A 24,103-nucleotide genomic window follows, 5' to 3' on the forward strand; every position below is an offset into this window, starting at 1 on the left:
AAGCATCAACGTCTACTTGTTTCTTTTCATTGTAATCATGGGAACAATACAAACACAACATTTCCCTCGGTAATGAAAACAATTCAAATTGTCAAGAGCCTTGTCGGCCTTCGTATGCAAAGATATACATTTGCATAGACTCACCCTCTTCTGTGTGACTGCAGTTGCTTTTCTTTCTTTCTTTTCTGAGCTCTCCGACAGCCTGGCGATAAAGTTTCTTCAAATCGTTTCAAAGTATCCCAAATCCGCGCCTGAAAAAAGTACATATGTTCTGAGCAACATACAAACTATATCGATGTACTTCTAAGTAGAAATAATAAACTATGTTATTAATCAGTAAAAAAATAGTGTACACTTCTTGCCAAAATAAATATTTCTGCCGTAGGCACAACTTAGCCAAGGTTTTTAAACAACATGTTTAAGATATATGTAACGATAGTGCCGTATATATAATAGTATCCTTGTTTTAGCTTACCCTTCCTCCTGTCGGTTTGCTGGTTCGTTGCGGTGTTGTCCTTTCAATGTAGTAGAGTCATTTCTTCCGTTGCGAAAACGAAGTAACAGAACGGAATGTTTGACGCCATTTTAGTTCAGGAACATACTAGTAATCTTTGCAAGCCGAGACAAACGTGTTTTGAAAAAGCAAACCGTCGTTGTGACAAAGCAAGATTCAAACGACCCACCAAAACAAAGCATCGCGTCTCTTATTGGCTGGTCCCGGCGAGAGCGAGGTAGGATTGGTCGTCAATCATATAATCACGTGATCGCGTTCAATACTACAACCTTCTTGTTTTTATATTATAGGTTTTAAGTTAAATCGCCTGTGCAGTCTGAACACTTGGATGATAGGATGTTTCTGATTGTGTGAATGTATTTATTTCAAGGCAGACAAATGATCTTCATAATTCTAATTCGTCATGATTACATGGCTTTATTCATTCTAGAATTACACAACTTGTCGCTCACTAAGTGAAATAAAACCGCACTTCAACTCCAACATAACCTTACTCTTTGTAAATGTATCCAAAATCCACAATTAATGTCATGAGGGTTGACTTGTTTTGCTGGATTTCAGTATTTTACCAGGCATGGGGACGCTGTGAGTTCTCCCTTTGTTTACACAAAGGCTATTCACATAAACGGACGCCATGTCAGACACATCGCAATACACATCGACCGAACTACAATGTAAATCTTGCATATTATTACCCATACATGTACCTAAAAATCATAACAAACTGATCAGGTCATGTTAGTTCAAACCCCTTTAGTCAAGCGTTTGATTACATCATGGTAATGAACCTCGCGGATAAACTATTATTTCCAAAATAATAAAAAAATCAGATTTAGACCGGAGTGTAGATTTAGGTCATTTTGACCGAGTAGGTCATATAACCCCAGCGTCGGGGCGCCCTACGCTCAAATGTGCTTTGTCGTATGGACGACATCACGATAAATCAAGCCAAGGACGCATAGGTTCAAATGTTGTATTAACAATCCTTGATCATTCTATATCTAATTTGCTTAGATTAAAGTGCTGGCAACTTTGGTTCAAGTAATTATCACCTGAAACATGAATACACGCAGTACCTAATTACCCCTTATTGTTAGCCGCTCCCCAACACACGCCAAGTGTGCGGGGCGTAAATTTCCGTGCACGTGCACGGCGAGCACGAATCCAGGAGTGTAAGGAAATATCCGGGGCCGTACACGCGGAGCCCGGAAATCCATGGACGCGACCAGGACACGGCGAATTTCACGGGCGTGTGCGGGACTGGAAACTCTTGGAAACGTGGTTTTTCATACAGTGATATATATATATATATATATATAGCCAGCGTAGTTAGTCTGGTAGAGACTAGTACATATTGTGTGGGCCGCAACGTTCTGTGAAACGTCCATTTGTCAATGTAGTCTGATGATCCGCACGGATCTCGCGGCTTACTCACTCCCACACACAGTGTTTGTGAAAAGCCGGCTCGCTGCAAGCCATTTCTCAGCCCCATTTGTCAAGTGCTCGCCAGATATACGGGGACATTATTTGATGTTAGTGGAAATGGTGGAAATAAGTCTTTCGATATATTTCGGTTTTGAGAAGGACAATGTCGCTTTGGAAAGATTTTTCCTATGGTATGCCAGTTTGTCCCACCTTTTACTTGAAGCAAATTAAATGAAACTAAAACTAGTCTTCTTTAAAAATCATGTCACCATGTCTAACATGAAATGTTGGAATATAAAGAAAAAAAAAACATATCCGCAAATGAAGCCCTATGGGGGCCAAACTCCCCTGGCAAATCTAACTATGACTACATTTACTATTTCCAGCTAGCGTCGTTAGTCTGGTAGAGACTACATTTTTCCTCTTGACGTGCTGAATGGCTGATATATTCTAAGAACGTGCATGATGTTCCTGTTTTAATGTCAAGGTTTTTTTTACTCCCAAAAGACGTGAAATTGAGGACTGAACGGTGCATGTGGGTCAGGCGTGTCATATTGCGGTAATTGAACGAGTAAGTAAAGACCGTTCAGCGGCAGTAAGCATTACCTGCACAAGTTCGTCCGAAGCATTGCCTATTATTCACCGGAACCTACCGCAAAGTAACGCAGTGGGTTTTAGGTAACATCTGTTGGCACAAAACACAGCCCTAGAGGCAAATCACCCTGCTTCAGTTCTCCTTCACACCATTTCACGCCCCAGGTCACGTGCAGAATCGCCTCAAACACACGAACTATCAATTAACGCGACCGAAAACATTATTTCCGTCCCGACATACCTAACATGGTAAGCGGGATGCTCTTGGTTGCCGACTGGTGCCCCACAGCGCCCACTTCACACTCATACACGCCCTTAAGCTTTTTCCAGTGCAGAATCAACACAAACACACAGTCAAGAACAATATTTCTGTCCGGAAGTACCAAACTTACCTAACACGGTGAGCGGGATACTCTTGGTTGCCGACGGTTGTCCGACGGCGCCCACTTCACACTCATACACACCCCAAGTCCCAGTGCAGAATCAACACAAACACACCAACTAACAATCAACGTGACCGAAAGCAAAACGTCCAAGCGTACCTAACACGGTGAGCGGGATACTCTTCGTAGCCGACGGTTGTCCGACGGCGCCCACTTCACACTCGTACACGCCGTCGGTGTGCACAATCGAAACAAACAAATCCTACCTAAAACCTCGGTGTCGGTGATGTTCCTGATCTGCAGCGAGGCGCGGTCTCCCCTCGTCACACGCCCGTCAAAGTTCCCGTAGGCGTGCTCGATGTTTCCGTCAGCTCGGTATTGGAAAATCTGTTGTCTGTAGGAAGAAAAAAAATGCAGGATTTTTACATAAGTCTTGATCAGACTTAAGTTGGTTGCAGGAAAATAGTTGTGATTGGTGCAATGGACTGAACAGCAACATCGAGACAAACAACAGTATTGGGGATGCAAGGTATTGTGTATATTATGGTAAACTGCAAAATCACACACACACACACACACACAGGCGCGCACACACACAGACACACACACACACAGGCGCGCGCGCACACACACACACACACACACACACACACACACACACACACACACACACACACACACACACACACACACACACACACACACACACACACACACACACACACACACACACACACACACACACACACACACACACACACACACACACACACACACACACACACACACACACACACACACACACACACACACACACACACACACACACACACACACACACACACACACACACACACACACACACACACACACACACACACACACACACACACACACACACACACACACACACACACAAACAAACAACCTCAGAACAATACTTCCGCCCACCTTGGCGCGGTGATGGACGAACTTGACCGGAAGTGCCACTCTATTTCCGCCTGATCGATGGGGATGCCCCAGTAGTTACAGAAGAGGACGGCGTCGTCTCCGCGCTTTATCCTGACCGGATCCCCCACATCAACAATGATCACTCCCGTCACGTCTGTGGGACAACAAACAAAGGTAAGCACGTTAGACTACAGAAATACTACAAACTAATATCAAGGTGTTTTCACTGTATACACTTTCAGACAACAGAAATACTACGATGTGGCTTGTCAGCTGTTTTCGCTCATGTTTCATCATGAAACACACACGCACTTGTTCAAATGAATGTCGGTTTCTATAGTTATAATGCGCGGCACTTCACAGGGCATTGCACATGTGGCAAAACGCAGCAAATAAAAGTCTATAAAGAAAAGAAAAATAATCACGCTTGCAAATGTGAAAAATATCAAACCAATGAGTGAACAGCAGTTTTCGCGCCCTTTTCCTCCAGTTTTTCCGTTCCCTTCCCCTCTTTGAATCCCTCTTTCTTTCTCTTTCTCTGCCCGACCATGCCGGCTTTTTCGCGCGCCTGTGTCAGAAATCCCCTAGCCTCCGTAGCAGGCTTAGAGAACTGGGGTTTGGTGGTCTTCGACTGTTTTCTGAATAGCCCAGTCCTAATAAACGGAAGTAATTCAACCAGGCCGGCTATGTTGTCTATATGCAATCAAAAAATAGCACATAAAAGCTCCTAAAGACCATGAAGACCCCAGTTTTTTGCATGCTATGGAGGCTAGAAATCCCTCTGGTTTCCCCTGACGGGAACACCTGACAGCTTCTGCCAGACTTTCCTGACAGCCGCGTGCGATGAAAGACCGGCTCTGCTCCTCAAGTTTGCCGGGGAGTTATCTTGACAGGCAGCTCCGGAGCAGGGTGAAGGCAAGACACGGAGACTAAGGCCACAGCAAGAAATCTTTATGGAAGACATCAGCACGCACATTAATTTTCGCCTGATTTTCGAAAAAACAACAAGAAATTTTGTTGCCCTCTGGCAGTGGTGAACATGCCAAAAATGGGCAAAGACGCCATGCCGGAAGGTGGATGGCAGATAACTATGAAGAGAGGAGACAAGAAAAGGCTCTGATTTAATGTTTTGTTTCTAAGATCACAGTCATATGTGATACTGGCTGTGTATATGTGATGTTCCCACTGAATCAAAACCATTTGAAAACCATTGAGTCAAAATTTTCAAATGTAGGAACCTTGTTTTTTTCGGCCCGCCTTATTTTTTTTCGCCCGCCCGCATTAGATTTGGAGTCTGCGGATGATGTCATCCATAAAATTTACTTGCTGTAGCCTAACGCCTGGAAAAGGGACAGAGAGAGACTGACGCTCGCGCTGACGAGACGGGGCACGACCTACACTGTCTGTCATGGCTGCTTCGTGACGACCTGACGCCAGGTGCGGAAACAGGGGAGTCTACGCCGGCCTTAAACTTGTACAACATGACAGAGATGGAATAGAAGATCGTGAGACCTAGAGGTCAGGTTTAGGAGTACGTGTCTGTACTGGAAACTGTCTTTTGTACTGCTGCCGTGGCGTGGCGTGTAAGTACGCAGCCAGGAGAGTCGTATGGTGTAGCGGCAGAGTACTCGACTCGGAACCAAGATGTCCTGGGTTCGAGTCCTGACATGCCACCGATCTTGTGCCCTTGGGAAAGGCACTTTACACGACTTTCTTCACTTCGCATAGGTGAAAATGAGTATTGTACTGTCCCTGTGTTGGTGGCGGCATTAATATAAGTTGAAAAACTTGAGTGTGCCGTCACCACGTTTTGTGATTACAGGGGAGTCCACATCGGCCTTAAACTTGTAAAACATGACAGAGATGGAAGAGAAGATTGTGTGAGACCGAGGGGTCAGTTTTGGAAGTACGTGTCTGTACTGGGAACTAGATGTCTGCGTCTTGTTCGAGACAATGATTAAGTTGCCTGTGCTCCATGTATTCAGAGGATTTATGGGGCTACAGAAGTGCTTAAAGAATCAGGGAATTTTTACCCCAAGCGTGGCAGAGATAGAGTGCGCAACACTATATTCAGGTACCCTCTGGCTTTAACGAACACAACCCATTTATAACCAGATCACTTTGGTTAGTTTACTGTAACAAGGGCACCTTGAAATGTGCGAAGACCCTGGTATTGAACATTTTCAAGAACGTTAGTGCGGTAAGAGCAGCGACAATGGTCGTGAATTCTGCCACATTAGAGATAAAAGGAAACCTATAAATAGGATAGCAAACCTTGTCTTCAGGTCAGTACTTTCAAGGATAGGGTACCCCAAGGCTGCGTCCTCGACCCATTTTTGTTCAATTTGTACATTCTGACATTTATGATGACTTAAGGCTCAAATCTGATTTGTCTTGTTACTAGGAATGAGCCATCCTGTCTGTTTTGTGCAGTTATAATTAGTCATAGTCTTTTGAGAGTGGCAGATTGACATAACAGAAAAGTTACCAAAAATGCACAGACGACACATTGGAGTCATAAGGAACAAACAGCCAATGTAGTAGGCATTCGTCGGTCTTAAAAGACCATGAACGTACTTCATCTACACCCTGTACTTATTCTTGGTTTTGCGTTTAAAGCGTCTCAGTTCAATGACAGCCAATGACAGAGATGGAAAATCGTGGTAGAGACTGGACTAGCGTTGCCATAGAAACCGGCTCACCGACCCATTGAGCGTCCTTCAGCGGAAGGATACAGACAACAAAAATCCCCCCGCCACTGCTGAAGGGCTTTAGCAGCACAGAATGGGGTGGATTTCCAGACTCCTTAGCTTTGATATAACGGATGAGGTCGGCAAACGTTTTAACAGTGTGCCATACATTATCTGTATCCGTATCTGTATAGCCAGTATAACCGAATTTCGGCGTAACACACCAGTTTCGCAGCCACGCGGCGCGGCGGCAGCTATCTACATTACACCGATCGACTTGTTACACCTAACCCTTGAACATCTAACTCTAGACATTGTTTAAAGCTATCTAATGACAATGTCCCTACTGTACTTGGTGAGGGCGAGTTCCACTCTGGAAAGAATAAATTCTTGAACGCCTCAATCATTGGTTGATAACTCTGGTACTTGAAGGCATGGCTATTTATTGTTCTCTTCTGGGCTCAAGCAGCGGAGAGTGGGGCGGATTCCCAGACTCCTGTGCTTTGATATAACGGATGGGGTCGGCAAACGTTTTAACAGTGCGCCGTACATTATATCTCGCGGATCATCTCGAGGTGAGGCGAGATCTCGCCGCAACCACTTTGCCGCGATTCCAGCCGATCTATCATTAGTATCCCGCCCTCCCCACGCGGGGTGAACCAGCCTCTTCCCGTCACGTCTTACCCGTCCCTCAATCCCTCACACACCTTTTAGTCCCTAACGAATCGTTTGAACTCGGCGAGGGAACAAGGACGGATGGAGCGCGCGTCGGTAGACCGTACATCATGTACCTGCAGCGGCGGGAACACCATACCGCCTGCATCAGTCATTCCTGCACTACTCCATCAGACTCTAACAACTTGCCTTCCGGGTCTTGAACCTACACTGGACCTTGCATAACTCGACCAAGCAACATTGTGTATATGTTGCATGTTAATAATTTTGAATGTGTCTTTTGTATATACGTTATTCTAGATGTATTGTTTTCCAATATGATGAGAAAAATGTGACAAATTGTACCTAATTCAGGGGGAAGCGCTTCTGCTCCCCACTGCTGTTGTGCATTTGTGAAAGAATGAGCGTCGGTAGCCCGTACATCATACAGCTACACCAGCGGGAAACTCCAGACTGCCGGCATCAATCTGCGAGTGGTTGGACTGCTGAGTGAAAGGCGGACTGAAAGCGCGCAACACCGCCAGGCCAGCGGCATTACCTCGACAAGCCCTGCTATAAGTACGGTATAAATCAAGACAGTTTTTAGGATCGCAATCGCAGTCAGTACGGCCTTGGAATATTCAACAGCTCGCCTTTACCATCGCGGCTTCTGCGGATCGTGACTCGGGCGGTGGCGGTAAAGTTTTGTGGATAAAATATGCGGGTTATTCCGGGTTATTCCGTCCAGAATATGACCTGAAAACTCGTAACAAGTCAGAACCGATAAATGCTACTTTTGCTCGATTTTTATCGACCTAAGCGTTGAAAAAAGTTGGCCATTCTTTTGGTATTCAGTCATCAACGAGTGGGCACGCCGTTTGTGTATCAAAGGTATTTTACAAACACCACATCTGGTACAATAAATTGTACAAAAACTGATATTTTTCCAGTAATGTTCACTAAAACAGCAAGAATTGCTACTTTTGACTGGACAATATCATCATAACGAACCAATTCCTGACGTTTATAGAGCACAGAGTTATGTGAAAAAGCTTATCGCTCACGGAGAAGCCATTTATCTAAGACTAGGCACTCGCACGTAATGTTATAGTTTGGACATAAACGCTGAGAAGCATAAACGTATAGTATAGGCTGTTGTGTTTATTTAGTATCATTCCTAGAGCAGAAATGAAAAGAATTTTTCACTTTGGACGACTCCTAATGGTGCATAAGCCTGCTGGTTTCGACTCGCTCCCTTTATTATTGCTTCCCTGTCAAATATCATAGAAAAGGACGGACAGCACCCGACATAAACGGTTCACGCACTCGTTTAAAGCGACATTGTACGAGCCGCCACGGGGTTTGAATAGGCACCACCGATAACGCCAATCGCTGTCAAAATACAGTTTGCGGATTTTATGGTGCGGGTGATCTATGGCCGCTTCGCCTCCTCACCGCTTCTACAGTTTGCGGACTTTATACATGGTGCCAGGGCTCGAAATACTGGGTGCATGTACACCTTAGTGCGCCCAAAATTGGAGCTGTGCACGCATTTTTTTTCTGTGGGTGCACTGGTGCACCCAAATATTTTCGTAGGTATTCTTTACATATGAAATGTATGATAGCATACAGAATATTCTTGACGTCTAAGTGTCAGAAAAATAATACAATCTAGTAGTACTTGTCAAGCTCAGAAGAGGAGCAGTAAGATCTCTAATTATGTTTTGTTTTATATGGTGAACCCAAACATTTTTGTGCACCTAATGTTTTAGCTTAGGTGCACCAGTGCACCTATTCCCAACAAGACTGGCAATGAAAACATACATTGCCATGGCGACGGTGGTTCATGTTAGGGTTATTGTTTGCATGGCACCGCCATCGTTTCATGATTTTGAGCAAGGCAGATACAGTGCACTACTCCCCCGAGTGTATAGTGAACGAGCCCCGGGGTCACAGAAAGTAGGGCCATCCGTGGCAGACAGGTCTTCTGGGTCTTCCCAAACTTAAGGGTTTCCAGGAATGTGGGCATAGATGTGGGTCAGAGAAATGCCTGTGGACATTCCATTCCTGAGGACAAAATGCCTGTACCATTCCTAGAATTCTTGCAAACTTCACACAATACTGTACCATCAGGCTCCTTCCTGAGACGTCGCCAAAAATCAATTTCGAGCCCTGGATGCGAATGATCTACGGCCTATACGCCTCCTCACCGCTTCCCTTCCCGCCGCTGGGAGGCCGGTCTGTGGGAGGGTCAAGCTGCCAGGGCAACGGTTTGTATCGTGGAGGAAACAAGAGCACTTGGCGAGTCCGCCCGCACAAAGGGCCGTATTTTTCATAGCGAATTTCGCTCCGCTATCGCCATAATTCGTCTGGTCGATCGATGGGAGAGGCAGGCATGACAGCTTTGCGGCATCAAAGAGCAGAAAAGGGTTTCGAATAGACAAGCATATTGCCATGAGCTATTAGATTGATAAAGTGTGTGAACTGACAGGGTATGCTGTGCTGAAATTTCTTTTCATTTCTTCGATGGGACTGACAGCTTTGCAGCATCAAAGAGCAGAAAAAGGTTTCGGGACATCAACAGGCAGAATGGAGGAGTTTAGCTTGACAAGTAGGCTCTGGGATTGAGTGAGTGTGTACATGTGAGCCGACAGAATGTCCTATGTGACAATTCCATGTCTTGTGTTATCCTCGTCAGCAGGGCTAGCACTTTGCAATAGGCACTGGCGAGTTGTCCAGAAGTGTCTTTCACACTTTCACACCCGAGGCAATAAATAAGATAAACAATTGACCCTTGTTATCAGTGTTAGACAGCGGCTATCGTTAAATGTTCCATGGCAGATAACGATAAACGGCAAAGAGTCGTTAATAAAAGAGGAAGATCCCATTCTGGACCGATCCTCGTTGCCCAGTGACAAACGGCGAAGTTTTGTTGAGGAAACCTTCACTTCTGAACTGCTCCCCGTTGCCCGGGTCACAACCAGCAAAGTTTTGTTACCAGGAAATTTGCTACTCCAGGCCGTTCAACTCGACAAACGACGACATTTTGTAACCAGAAAACCGGGTATTCCTGGCAAAGTTTGTTTTTAACACGAAACCTCTTCTGGACCGATCCCCGTTGCCCGTGTGACATACGACGAAGTTTTCTCGACCATCCCCGATCCAAAAACGGCAAAGTTTCGTTTACAGGAAACCTTCCCTTCCGGACCGCTCCCGTTGCCCGGGTGACAAATGGTGAAATTTCGTTAACAGAAAACCTTCGCTTCTGGGCCGCTCCCGTTGCCCGGGTGACAAACGGCCCGGTCCATGCACCAACTCATCGCGCGGCGATTGGAGCCGGGGTCGGCCGCCGGCCCTTCTGGCGCGCATGCATTATTTCGTTTCAATTTCAATTTTCGTTTCGATTCTGGTCAAGATTGAAGACAGGTCAGTCCGAAAGGCCGTAACGGAAATCCGGGCCCGATCCCCACCCGCACCTGTTCCTGTTACACAGGCCCACTCACTGCAGTTTATGAACGAGATAGTTGATCACAAAGACTTTAAACCTCTATCTACGATGAATCAAGGACTGCGTTTAAGTTTCTTCCTTCAACTCCTAAAATAAACCCATCTATCAGGACTCCCTTGCGACTCCGCCGTTGGCAGAGCTTTGAGACGGATCAAAGAAGGAATCAGCCGCATTACGCCGAATGTCTTCCTCATTTAGAACAAATCGAAAAGCTTGGGAGTGAAAGATGTACCGTTCAGTTCTACAATGGGAGGACCACCGTCTGTAATCAATGTGCGCCGGCGGCGATTCGTTATCTGTCCTCGGGCACAGAAGGGCGATGAGCGTCTACAACATGAGCGATGCTTCCCCCACCGTTACCAGTAACTATCGGCAAACTACCCCAACCGTTAACAGCAACTACTGACAAACTTCGTCAAGTCAGGTACTGCTAAAAGGCCGCCTACAACATGAGCGATGCTACCCCCACCGTTACCAGTAACTATCGGCAAACTTCGTCATGTCAGGTACTCCTGAAGGGCGATGAGCGCCTACAACATGAGCGATGGTACACCACCGTTACCAGTAACTATCGGCAAACTACCCCAACCGTTACCAGTAAATACTGACAAACTTCGTCTTGTCAGCTACCGCTGAAGGGCGCCTACAACATGAGCGATGCTACCCCCACCGTTACCAGTAACTACTGGGAAACTACCCCAACCGTTAACAGCAACTACTGACAAACTTCGTCATTTCAGGTACTGCTGGGTTTCTACAACAATGTCTACCGGAAAGCTGTGATTAAAGATGAAATGTGTAGTACGTACTGAAAGTCATCGGCAAAAATTTGAAAGTCAGGTTATTTGCTATTCGGCCCCGACTCCCACTTAAACAACTCCGGCAATCAGAAGACAGTAGATAATCAGCAGGAAAAAGCAACATGCAAGAAAATGGCCAGACAATGTCTGCCATGGCTGCTTACCAGTACATGTTTCAAAAGAAGGCGAGAAGTCCATGGCTTTAGATGGAAGTGTCGGTGTGCAGTAAGAACTTTCATAGAGGGCAAGTAGGTCCGTCAGAATGACCTGCACGGGGCATTGGAACTGCAAAGCACGCGGTCTGTTCTAAAACTGGAGGGGAGGGGGTCAACAGTAAATTTGACGATTATAATTCATGAGGTTACAGGGCAGGTGATTTGAAATGCCCATCAAGATTGAATGAATGTCTAAAGTATGTTCCGTTGGCCAAGTTGGATAGCTAAACCTGCAGATTGTCTGGTAACTTGAAATAAGTAAATGGAGTCAAGAAGTTATACAGATAATGGGTTGACAGACTTTGAGGGACTTCATTAAAAATCCATTAGTAGTATGCCCAAGAGCAAGACTAGTCTTCCTGGACCTCTCGACATCATAGCTTCAATGACATTAAACAGTCAGTATTTTACAAAGCACAATTAGATTAACTTTAAGGAGTGCCCATCAGCAACCGAAGACACTCCTCTGGCCAATTAATACTGCCTTGCAACCGTATGATCTGCTTGGGGATTAAGAAGATCTGACAACTAATTTTCTCCACCATTCTTGGTTTTCTGTTCTACTTAACGTTTTACTCAGTGTCGTGTCGGTCCTTTCTCTAATATTATCCTTCATCTTTTCCGCTGCCTGCATGCTCCTCTTTCTTCACGTGGCCATACCACTTCAGCTTGCGTTTCTTTACTGTGGTTAGGAGGTATTTGTATGGATCTATACGGTCAGTCTATGACAAGAGCTATCGGGGTCTGTTAGTGGTCTCTTTCCCTTCCTATCGAGTAGATCTCACAGTAGTCACGTAGCTTCACTTCAAAGTGTTCCTCGTACGTCGTCTGTGCAATTTTACCCGCGGGCGCCAGTAGCCTTGTCAATGTTGTTTGTAAGTGGACCTGACAGTAACTAAGCGTCTTCCTGTCATGTTCACCGCGGAAGACGTGAAGTTGTGAGTCCCGGTAATTACGTAACGCGTCTGGTGGAACTCAGACGCTGACGAGAGGACAGCCTTAAGTGCTGGTACAAGTCCAATGCTGCATCTCGTGATGCATCCATCAATTCCCGCCTTGCGGATATCGACTAGTCGTCTGATTCCCACCAACAGCACAGTTCATCAAGTCATCTCTTAACGTAATTAATTCTTTAGTGGGCGTGGTGAATGGACTTTGAATGATATGTAGATGGTGTTTTGAAAAGGGGTAGCACATACGGTCCTTTCCCAGGATAAACATTAAGTAGAACAGAAAACAGTTTGTCAGATCTTCTGTGGTGTCCTGACGGTCAGATAATCAGACTAAAGGAACAGGCAAACTATAGTCTGCTCGAAGCCCATAACAGTCCATGGATGAAGAGAGAGAGAGGGACCAGAACGGCACTCAAATGTAAAACGTTGAGAAGATCGGAAAACCGTGAATGTTGGAGAAAACTGTTTGTCAGATCTTCTGTGATGTCCTTACCGACAGATAATCAGACTAAAGGAACAGGCAAAGTATAGTCTGCCCGATGCCCATAACCTGGCTATGATTATCCCACAGGAAGCGGCGGTTTGTATCGGGTATTCCGTTAACATGGTCTGTGGGTACAGAGATGACTGATCGACCAAGAAGGCAATTAAGATGGCCATTTACCGAGCAGGTTTGCTGACGGATGGAGGGCTCGTTTCCGCGTGGGTTATGGAGATCGTTCGTCTCTTATTGTTTCCTCTGTATACAGCAGGCAGACGGCTTTGTGAACACACTGTAACCGTGTCATCACGGGTTGCTTTTAGCTTTTAGCTTTCATAGCGTGGAAAATATTTTTTTGTATTCCAACATGTAGTCACAAGACGTGGTGACGGCACACTCAATTTTTTTTTCAACTCATATATTAATGCCGCCAACACAGAGGACAAGACAATACTCATTTTCACCTGAGCGACGTGAGGAAAGTCGTGTAAAGTGCCATTCCCAATGGCACAAGATCGGTGGCATGTCAGGACTCGAACCTGGGAAATATTGTAAGGGGAGCATAGACCGTGTACGCTGGCAGAATATTAGCCTCTACCAGGCTTCGGGGGGCGGATGGAAAGAGAAATTGGCCAAATAGAGGGAGGTAACATGCCAGGGAAGTTGGTCCGCTACAGTTTGCCGCTCCCGAAACCAAAACTCTCGAAGCCTGGTTGAGGCTATCAGAATACGCTACAGGCATGTTAATACAGGCGTTATGTAAGCCAATCATGGCATGCAGAGTGCTTCTAAACTAGGAGCTTTGCAAGACTACTCGGGGCGTCCTACCATCGATCAAGTTTGATTTTCATGCTAAGATTATACGATCGAAAACGACATTCTAACTGCACAGGGTTAAACGTAGGCATTGCTAACTGATCAATACCCTATTATATAAAACCTGCCCAAAGACGAAACCATAGGAAGCCATGACCCCAACAGTCAACCAATCTTTGCCAACAAAGAGGTTGTTTTAGATTTTTCACATGCAATTAGAGAGTGGAATTAGCCATAGGGTTATACAGTATAATGACCTTGTTGTATCCAGAACCGTGCTTTATCCAGAACCATGCTCAGGCACGTTTCTGGATAGTCTACGCGTATCCAGAACCGTGCTTTGGGCGAATCTGCGTTCTTGGATACGCAGAGACTATCCAGAACCGTGCCTGATCCTACCACTGACCCATTCAGGCATAGAGATGCATGTAGATAGGCAGGGTTCTGGATACGATAGATGCCTGTAGGGACCTGCCATGCTCTCTCAGTCACACCCCTTTGGAGTTGTCAGAACGCAAAGAAGAAGAATAAGACAGGGGGAAGAAAAGGCGCCCGGGGTGGATGTCTAATAACACCAGTGTCACTCCTGTCATGGCGGGATGCCGTTATCAGACTAACCCGCTTCTCTCTCCAGACATCTCCTGTCAACACACACACAGTCTATAATGCGGTACTGATTGCTTTACGCGATAGGAATGATCTATTGGGTAGCGTCTTTGTTTTCCTGAAGATCACAAAACCCACGCAGGACTATTCATTATCCAGTGCCTTCAAAGAAGAAGTTAAACCTCATCATACTTTGTTAGCCAACGTGGTATTTTATAGTTGATTAAACATTAGTTGTATGTTCTCTATTGCTGTAGTTAGTTTCTTTGACAATCTGCATGCAATTAGCCCTAGGGCACGATGTTGCAAAACTACATTTAAAATCATGTTGAAGGTACATGTATCTGAGATGAACTTGTGCACTAGTTGTATGTTCTCAATTGCTTTCTTTACTTTCTTTGACACTGTTCATACAATTAGCCTTTGAGATTTTGCCTCTCATCTACTCACAACTGAAGACTATACCGACAGAAATTGAAACCATCGGAATTCTCCAGGCTTCCATTAGATCTAGAGCATCCATCGGGCGAAAGACGAAGGTCTAGAATCTACAGCACCATGATATGTTGTTTACTTTCCACCATGGTGCTTTCAACACTTACACTTCTGACAGTCTTTACTTTCTTTGATACTGTACATGCAATTATCCTTTGAGGTTTTGCCTCACATCTACTAACAACTGAAGACTGTACCGACAGAAATTGAAACCATCGGAATTCCATGAGAGCTTCCATCGGGCGCGGTGAGTTTTGTGTTCTCCATTGCTTTCTTTATACTTTCTTTGAAGCTGTACATGCAATTAGCCTTTGAGGATTTGCTTCAAATAGTACTAACGACTGTTCAGTCTGAAGACTATAGCTTCAGAAAATGAAACCATCGGAATTCTCCAGACTTCCATGAATTGCCGGCTCTACTTCAAATTGCGACAGCAATACCTAGTGAAGCACTTAACACTAAATTTAGCTGATGCTGTGCTCTGTTCTGTCAGAGCTTTGCACATAGTTACGTAAAGTTTAGACATCCACTTAGTTCAGTTACAGGCTCCCAAGCAACTGGAAATTAACAGTTACCTGAGCAACTGGATATATGTTGTTCAGTGTCTGAAGAAAGGTGTAAGATGCTACCTGAAACGTCTGACTGTCTTCAAACTATGTATATCAAGTTTCTCGAGTAACTGTTTCTTTGGAATACACAAAAGCGTTATTACAAACGTCCTTGCATTCCGCAGCCCCTTTCTGAAGCCTTACAGTGTCGATCCTACCTCTCCGTTTTCCCACCACCTAAGCCATTCTACAAAAGGCCTCCCCGCGAATCGGGATGCCTGCCGGTATGGGGGTTAGCCCAGATGGATCAGCCGAACTCTCTGTCTGACAGGCAGCCTTTGCAGACTCCCCAGGACAACCTATTACCGCCTGACCCTAACGGCCGTTATGAATGGGGCTGTCATAAGAGTTGATTGAGGCCAGTTAAGTGTGCCGCTCGCGGGAGCGGATTTTCCCTTCAACGGAAGATGGTGCCATAAGTCATCCGACTCACCCGCTCATGGTGGAAGTCTGGAGAATTCTGATGGTTTCAGTTTCTGAAGCTATAGTCTTCAGGCAAAACCTCAAAGGCTAATTGCACGTACAGTATCAAAGAAAGTAAAGAAAGCAATGGAGCTCTCATGGAAGTCTGGAGAATTCCGATGGTTTCAATTTCTGTTGCTATAGTCTTCAGTTGTTAGTAGATGTGAGGCAAAATCTCGAAGGCTAATTGCATGTACAGTGTCAAAGAAAGTATAGAAAGCAATGGAGAACATACAACTACTGTCGGTCAACTATTAGGTGCTACGTATGATAAGGTTTGACTTCTGTTTGAAGACAGTGGAAGAGCCGGTAATTCATGGGAGTCTGAAGAATTCTGATGGTTTCAATTTCTGTTGCTGTAGTCTTCGGACCGAACAGTCATTAGTAGAGTTGAGACAAAAACTTCAATCAAGGCTATTAGATGGAAAAGACTGTCAGAAGTGGAAGTTATAAAAGCACCATCGTGAAAAGTGAACAGCATATCATGTCATCTGGCGTTCGCTCATGGAAGTCTGGAGAATTCTGATGGTTTCAATTTCTGAAGCTGTAGTCTTTGGATCTAACAGTCGTTAGTACATCTGAGGCGAAACGTCAAAGGCTAATTGCACGTACAGTGTACAAAGAAAGTAAAGAAAGCAATGGAGCTCTCATTGAAGTCTGGAGAATTCCGATGGTTTCAATTTCTGTCGGTATAGTCTTCAGTAGTTAGTAGATGTGAGGCAAAATCTCAAAGGATAATTGCACGTACAGTGTCAAAGAAAGTAAAGACTGTCAGAAGTGGAAGTTTTGAAAGCACCATGATGGTGGAAAGTGAACAACATATCATGGTTCTGTAGATTCTAGATCTTCGTTTTTCGCCCTATGAAAGCTCTCTTGGAAGTCTGGAGAATTCTGATGGTTTCCATTTCTGTCGGTATAGTCTACAGTTACAGAGGACAACGAACGAGAAGCCAGACTGTCAAACATGAAACCTATAAGCGATAAGAACAAGACACGGGTCTTAAGCCATGCCTGAGGGATCCTTAAGTATTCAAACAGGTGGGCGGCCAATTATACGTACGTACGTAGCTAGGGAGCTTCGTGTAAATCTTAGAGATAAAGGGAGGCAATGAGAAAGCAGGAGGATTCTATGCCTGGTCGTAATTTGTATAAGATATTGCATTAGGCTCGGAATCTTTGGCCTACATCTGTGAATGTACTTATTCAGAACTTCAAATTACATGTTCGAAAGCACCAATTTAGGGCCAAGCACCATTCCGATCAAAGTAAATGCATTTCTTAACTTAAGCTTCTTAGGGAGAAAGCACGATCATTATATAGTGTCTGGTCGTAATATGTAATAAGACTTTGCATTAAGCTCTAGGTCTTTGACCAACATGTGTGACCGTATTCAGAACTTTGGATGCACAAAGGCCAACCACCTTTCTAGTCAAACTAGCATCTGTTAACAGTTTAGATTCTTCCTCCCTTCCGGCAAACTAAGTTTCTTCCCCCTCCCCCGCCCGGCCTTGCACTTGTAAGTATACGATGTTCCCGATACGATATCGTACCTACGCTAGAATCGCAGTAAGCCGTAAGCTTTAGGTAACAGCTGCATAACTTATTCTCCCGTCGTCTCCCATCGCCAGGGGAAATCAAACCATCGATTTAAAGATGATAAAAGCGCTTCTGCGATGACAGGATGATTTAACACTGTCCTGCCCGGCCCAGCCTCCCTAATCCTGCATGTAAAGTGTTTAAGAACCTGACCAGGCTAGGATTCTAAGCGTTCAGAATTCTAATAATTCACTAACGTCAGAAAGGGACCGAGGTCTAAGTTAATGCACAGCCCTTTGTGTTGATTTGTTCCTGCGTACATTTATTAAGTGTTTGAGAACCAGACCGGGATGATTTAACACTGTCCTGCCCGGCCCAGCCTCCCTAATCCTGCATGTAAAGTGTTTAAGAACCAGACTAGGCTGGGCTCTAAGCGCTACGGAGTCAGAATTTTCTCTAATAATTCACTAATGTCAGAAAGGGACAGAGGTACGAGTCCTTTCTGTTGATTTAATCATGCATGTTAAGTGTTTAAGAACAAAACGATGCTGGACTCTAAGCGCGCAGAAGTCAGAATTCTCTCTAATGAATCACTAACGTCAGAAAGAGACCGAGGTCTTTGGCGTAACACACCAGATTCGCAGGCACGCGGGGCGGCGGCAGCTACTTATATCACACCGAACGACTTGTTACACACAATCTTTGCACATTTATTTGCAAGAGTTGTTTAAAGCTTTCTAGTGATTATGCTGTGCTTGGTGGCCACGACTTCTAGTCTACGATAGTTCTTGGGAAATACGAGTTTTTGAACACCTCAATTCTTGGTTGATAACTCTGGTACTTGAAGGCATGGCTATTTATTGTTCTCTTCTGTGCTGGTATTAGCTACTTAGTAGTTTAACCAGTTTATTAGTCATTTTGTACATCATGCATAGTCTGGACATTTTTCTTCTGTCTTCCAGAGACACCCATTGTAGGTTGAACCACCTAGTGAAATGAACTGGTGGGAGATAATTATCACTGTTACTCAAACGGGAACTCTAACTTCCTCGCGGGTAAAACATTGTCAGTCCCTCCACACGCGCTATTTCGGTAATGGTTCTCACCCCTCGTTAACTTAATGTCCACTTCTTTACCAAGGCGGCGGATGGGAGACATGTATCAACGTTACTGCCTGATCTACTGCACACACCTACATGTGTACATGTTACTCACAGTAGATGGGCTTATTTGGAAGTTGTACAATTAAACATTGCGCCGCGTGCCTGCGAAGCTGGTGTGTCTGCGTAGACTTCTATCTTAAGCTTTTTTTCGTCTCATGATAGCCTACATTAGTGCAGAACCATTCTGAACATCGCTTTCTGTATCGATTAGAAAACTACAGAGCCTGACACCCCAGCACAGAAACAAACCTACACAGACTAACACAAAAGGTTCATTTTAGCAATACGACGTTTGAAAGCCTACTCAGACTTGTGTTTTCAGATTTTTTGCCTGTCTTAACATTTCATACTTCGGTTCAGAACCTTTCTGAACACGGCTTTCTATATCGATCAGACAACTACAGAGCCTGACACCCCAGCACGGAAACAAACCGTAATCAACCCAGCGGCAAACACCGTGAAATAGCGAGTCATGATGGCAGCTTGCGGAGCCCGGAGTGAGTTGTGAATGAACCAGCTCATTTAGCAGCGCATATATTTATCAACATTCCACCTTCGGCATCCGCAAACCTGGATCAGCTTTGATAACAGGCCTAGACATCAGAGGGAATATAGATACATCTTTCATGACATGTCCCAATATCTCTATCTAATATAACGTTATATCTAATATATCTCTATATGACATGCCCCTATCTCTGTATCTAATATAACCTCCCTCTGTCAATCTTTGTCCCTATTCGTAATATTGCCTATAACTCTTTACTGTTCATCTGTCTACCTCTATCTCTCTCTAACTATATTTTTTATTCCTCATCCATATGTAGACTGTCTTCTTTTTAATATCACGAAGATCATACTTCCTAATTATGCTGAACGCTGACATGTAACCATGCTATAATAAAACTCATGTTAAGCTAATTAATTTCTGTGTCACCTTGTTTTTATCAGTTTTGTCGATTTCAAAATGATTGCATATGGTGGTATTATTTTTCGACTTTTGGTGCTAGCTGTGAATCCCTATTTTAGGCTGTTGGAGTTTGTAGGCTGCGCGGGCCATGATGCCTGATTTCTATGCTAATGATTTTGAGCTCTTGTCCCAAATTTTCGTAGGGTGTGCAAACCTGTCGTGAGGCCTGAATTTGAGGCTAATGATGTTGGTAGGATATGTCAGCCTGCCGCGAGACCTGATTTGAGGCTAAAGACATTTGTAAGGTACACAGCCTCCTGTGAGGCCTGGTTTTTAGGCTAATGACATTTGTAAGGTACACAGCGTGCTCCGAGGCCTAATTTTGAGGCTAATGATGTTTTTCAACCTGCTGTCTGACGCAGGAGTCACCTCTGGTAGCGGGGACAAACCCGCCATCGTCCCCAAATTGCCGCGTCACACACCGTCACCTCCACCGTCACACACCGTCACCCTGGCGTCACACGCCGCTACCCCTGCCGTTACGTACACACTGTCACCCCCACCAGCAACCGTAATGTTGGAGTCACAATTCTAAGCTGGTACTCGGCCGGGCTGTTTTATTGAACGAAAAAAAGATGCACAGATCATGCTTATGATTTAAAGTTTTTTTAATGGTTTTAATTGTCCAAACAGTACCCAAGCAGTCGCAGCCTTTCTACGACTGAATTGATGCACAATACAAATCACAACAAACAATACACATGATACACATATGTATGTTTTGCTGCCTTTAACATCATACTTTGTGTTCCCACAAACTACTCGGCCGGGCTCCGGCTTGGAAATGTGACTTCAGCATAACAGAAACACGGCGCACTGATATGTCAACTTTGTGTATTTAAATGCTCATTGTATTTTGTTTTGTATTTTGTTAAAACAGCGCCTCACTGTCCATGTTATGTTTTGATGTTTTGATGAATAAAATAAAAACGCGCGGTTCGGGGGCGGGCGCTGCAGCTGACGGGCCCATTCATTTAACCAGATGCATCCATAAATACGGGGGTTGCGAACTCATATAGAGCAGGATGGTATCCGCACAAGTGGGTGACCTTCCCGTGCAATTATTCCGGCTAAGGAGACGGTCGGCGATACATCAACCATAACATACATATCTCCGGGCTGCGCTAAACAAGCAGATTGAATGTGGTCGGTTATTAGAATAACCGACCACTTTTTGGACCGTGCCATTAAACAGGGGACATGGCACTACCAGATTTACCGAGTATTATATACCAATCATTGACCAATGAGAAGCCTCCATTTCCATCGGTTACGTAACATCATACGTGGTGAATAATGAAAAAAGTGGTCAATTATTAGAATAACTGACCACTTTTTGGAATGTACCATTATACGGGGAACAGGACACTAACAGTAGTTACTTTAGACCTGTAGTATCCATCAACCAACGTCTTGCAGTTTATTTTGAATAATTTATTTGAAAATACAACACAATTAAAAAGATTTAAACAGAAAAATACTGAACATAATTTGCCCCCCCCCTATGGCTTTAACAGTCTGACAGTAACAGTGTTTGAGAAGATTTCATCCTGACCTAAGCTTCTGTGATAGATGCCATTGCCCTCCGACCTTTTTGCTGATAACGCCTGAGGGTTGAATGAGGCATCCCCACAGTTATCACGTTAATTGGCGCCTAAGGACTCAGGCGAGATTCGGCAACATTACCCGCTCCTGATTAAATCTGAAGTCACAATTGCGGAACCTTGACACGGCGTTCATCTGTTCCATCTTTCATCACTGGTTTATTGGAGAGGACTCTGGGGTCAGCCCGGGGGCGGATTGTTCCGCCTGTCCGTGGATAGCTCCGAACATCCATCCTTATCTCCTCTGCTAATTCATTCTGAAGGGACCGGGCTCAAGCAAGTTAAGGGGGGCTTGGGCAAAGGCAAGTTAGGGCCAAGTTAGAGCTGTTTCATTTTGGTACAAGATAGCCATCTTTGTCTCATATAATTCATTCTGAAATTTGCACCGAACATCCATCCTTATCTCCTCTGCTAATTCATTCTGAAAGGATAGGCTGAAGCAAGTTAAGGGGGGCTTGGGCAAAGACAAGGAGCAGTAGAATGGCTTATTCATTTATCTTTTCATCAGCAAATTAGGGCTGTTTTAGTTTAGTTTAGTAAAACAAAATATTTATCCTTATCTCCTGCTAATTCTTTTTGAAAGGACCGGGCTGAAGCAAGTTAAGCAAGTTATTACATGCCGGCTGCAGTGTTTTCTCTCGCACAAACCGAGTTTGACAAACGCGACATTTTCAATTACGCGTGAGTGGTGCTTCCGCGTCCCTAAACACGTGAGTAGTCATTACTAGCTGGTTTTAACAGATACATAGGACGGTAAAGACTCTGACTAAACTGTGGATATAGTCTCTGACTTCGCTGTGAATGTAGTATGTTTTTAAACGCTTTTATAACCCAACCAGCCACTCAAGACCCTTCCCCTACCAGTTATTTTTATTTATTTGCACAAATAAAAAAGACGAACATTATACAAATATGCAAAACAAGAAAAAACAGTGTGCATGAGGAGGAGGAAAGAAGCCCTGCAAGTTTTTAAAACCATTCTATCACAATGTCGTCTGCAGTGTTTCTCTCGCACAAAGCGGTTGAAAACCGAGTTTGGCAAATGCGACAGTTTCAATTACGCCGGAGTGGTGCGTCCCCGTCCCTAACCACGTCCCGAGCAGTGATTGAGGAGTCCTCAGATCGAGGGGCGATCGCCTCTGCCGGGAACTGGGGGAGAGGGGAAGCATCCTTGAGAGCCCTGCCATTCTAACCCAACCAGCCACCCTACCCCATCATTCTATCGCAATGCCGTCTGCAGTGCTCTGTATCTGTATCAGTATAGCCGATATAACCGCCCTTCCAGTCTACGATAGTTCTGTGGGAAAAAGGAGTTTTTGAACACCTCAATTCTTAGTTGATAACTCTGATATTTGAAGGCATTACTGTTTCTTGTTATTTTCTAGGCTGGTGTTTCTCCCGAAAGCCGAGTTTGGCTAATGCGAGAGTTTCAATTACGCCGGAGTGCAGCGTCCCAGTCCCTAAAGCACGTCCCAAACAGTGATTGAGCAGTCCTCAGATCGAGGGGCGATCGCCTCTGCCGGGAACTGCGCGGATTGAATATCCTCCCCGGGGGTCAATTAGACAAAGGACATTTCCCGCGACTCCAATAAGCGAAGATATTTCTGTGGGCTGAAGATTGCAGGATTATACTTCGAACCAATCGCCGTATTCTCCACAATCTTCCACACCACAGAGAGGTCCTGAGAATAAGCCGTGAATAGAATCAGTGGGAACAGCAGTGAGGAGTTCCGAGAATTAGACAAAGAACATTTCCCGCGACTCCAATAAGGCAAAATATTTCTGTTGGCTGCAGATTGAAGGATTATACTTCGAACCAATCACCATATTCCTCAACAATCTTCCACACCACGGAGAGGTCCTAAGAATAAGCCGTGAATAAAATAAGTGGCAATAACAGAGAAGATTTTCGAGAAAGGATGATAGTAGGATTTTCATGCCTAAAGCGATACCACCTTGTCTCTTGCAAACAGCTAAGAACACATGAAAGGGTTGGGCGCGAAAATTCCCCAGATCATCCGGATATCCGTAACTGTAATACCCATGAGAAGATTCCTGTGACCAAAAACACGCAGAATTATACATCTGCATATAATCCTCACAGCACCACACAAAGAATCGGCCAGTCCTGCACTAACTGATAATGGTTGGTAACCAAAAGATTTTGTAATGCCAATCATACCCCTTGAGACCAATCTCAAACAGCAACGAACACCAAGGCTTCAACAGCCAAATTCACAACCCCGGCAAATGATGCCAGTATTGGCCACATTCCAGTCATATCGAGTGCGATCGCAACACCAAAGTACAACTACAAAGATCGCGAATGCAATGCCAGCATATATTTGTGTAATACTGTGGTCAAATGATGCCAGTATTGCCCAAATATCAATCATACCCAGTACGATTCCTAGCAACAAAGTATAACTACAAAGACCGTGGATGAAATGCCAGAACAATCTGTGACAAGATCATGGTAGGATTGATTGCCCATTGCCAAATATATTCTGTGCTGTCTACAACAATAAAGTACACTCGCAGAGAAAATCGGAGGCAAACGCATATGATATATAATGGATTTGTATAGTTCCCCAAGATCAGCCGTGGATGCAATACCAGAAGATATGCTATGTGTGACCAGATGATTCTAGTATTGCCCCAATACCAATTATGTT

The 24,103-nt window shown here is 44.6% G+C and overlaps 1 protein-coding gene across 1 annotated transcript in view; it reads right to left on the reverse strand.

Annotated features, from left to right (window-relative positions):
• LOC109481299 (kin of IRRE-like protein 3) overlaps positions 1–24,103 on the reverse strand; it is a 232,921-nt gene that overhangs the window by 38,270 nt on the left and 170,548 nt on the right. Inside the window, exons 2-4 of the mRNA XM_019783832.1 lie at positions 3,868–4,021; positions 3,191–3,310; positions 3,076–3,152 (exon numbers count right to left, since the gene is read on the reverse strand). Of these exons, the coding sequence (XP_019639391.1) occupies positions 3,076–3,152; positions 3,191–3,310; positions 3,868–4,021 (351 nt within the window). The remainder of the gene's footprint in view (positions 1–3,075; positions 3,153–3,190; positions 3,311–3,867; positions 4,022–24,103) is intronic.

This window comes from Branchiostoma belcheri, unplaced genomic scaffold (genome assembly GCF_001625305.1).
Source record: "Branchiostoma belcheri isolate BF01 breed outbred unplaced genomic scaffold, Haploidv18h27 scaffold55, whole genome shotgun sequence".
Classification (NCBI taxonomy): Eukaryota; Metazoa; Chordata; class Leptocardii; order Amphioxiformes; family Branchiostomatidae; genus Branchiostoma; species Branchiostoma belcheri.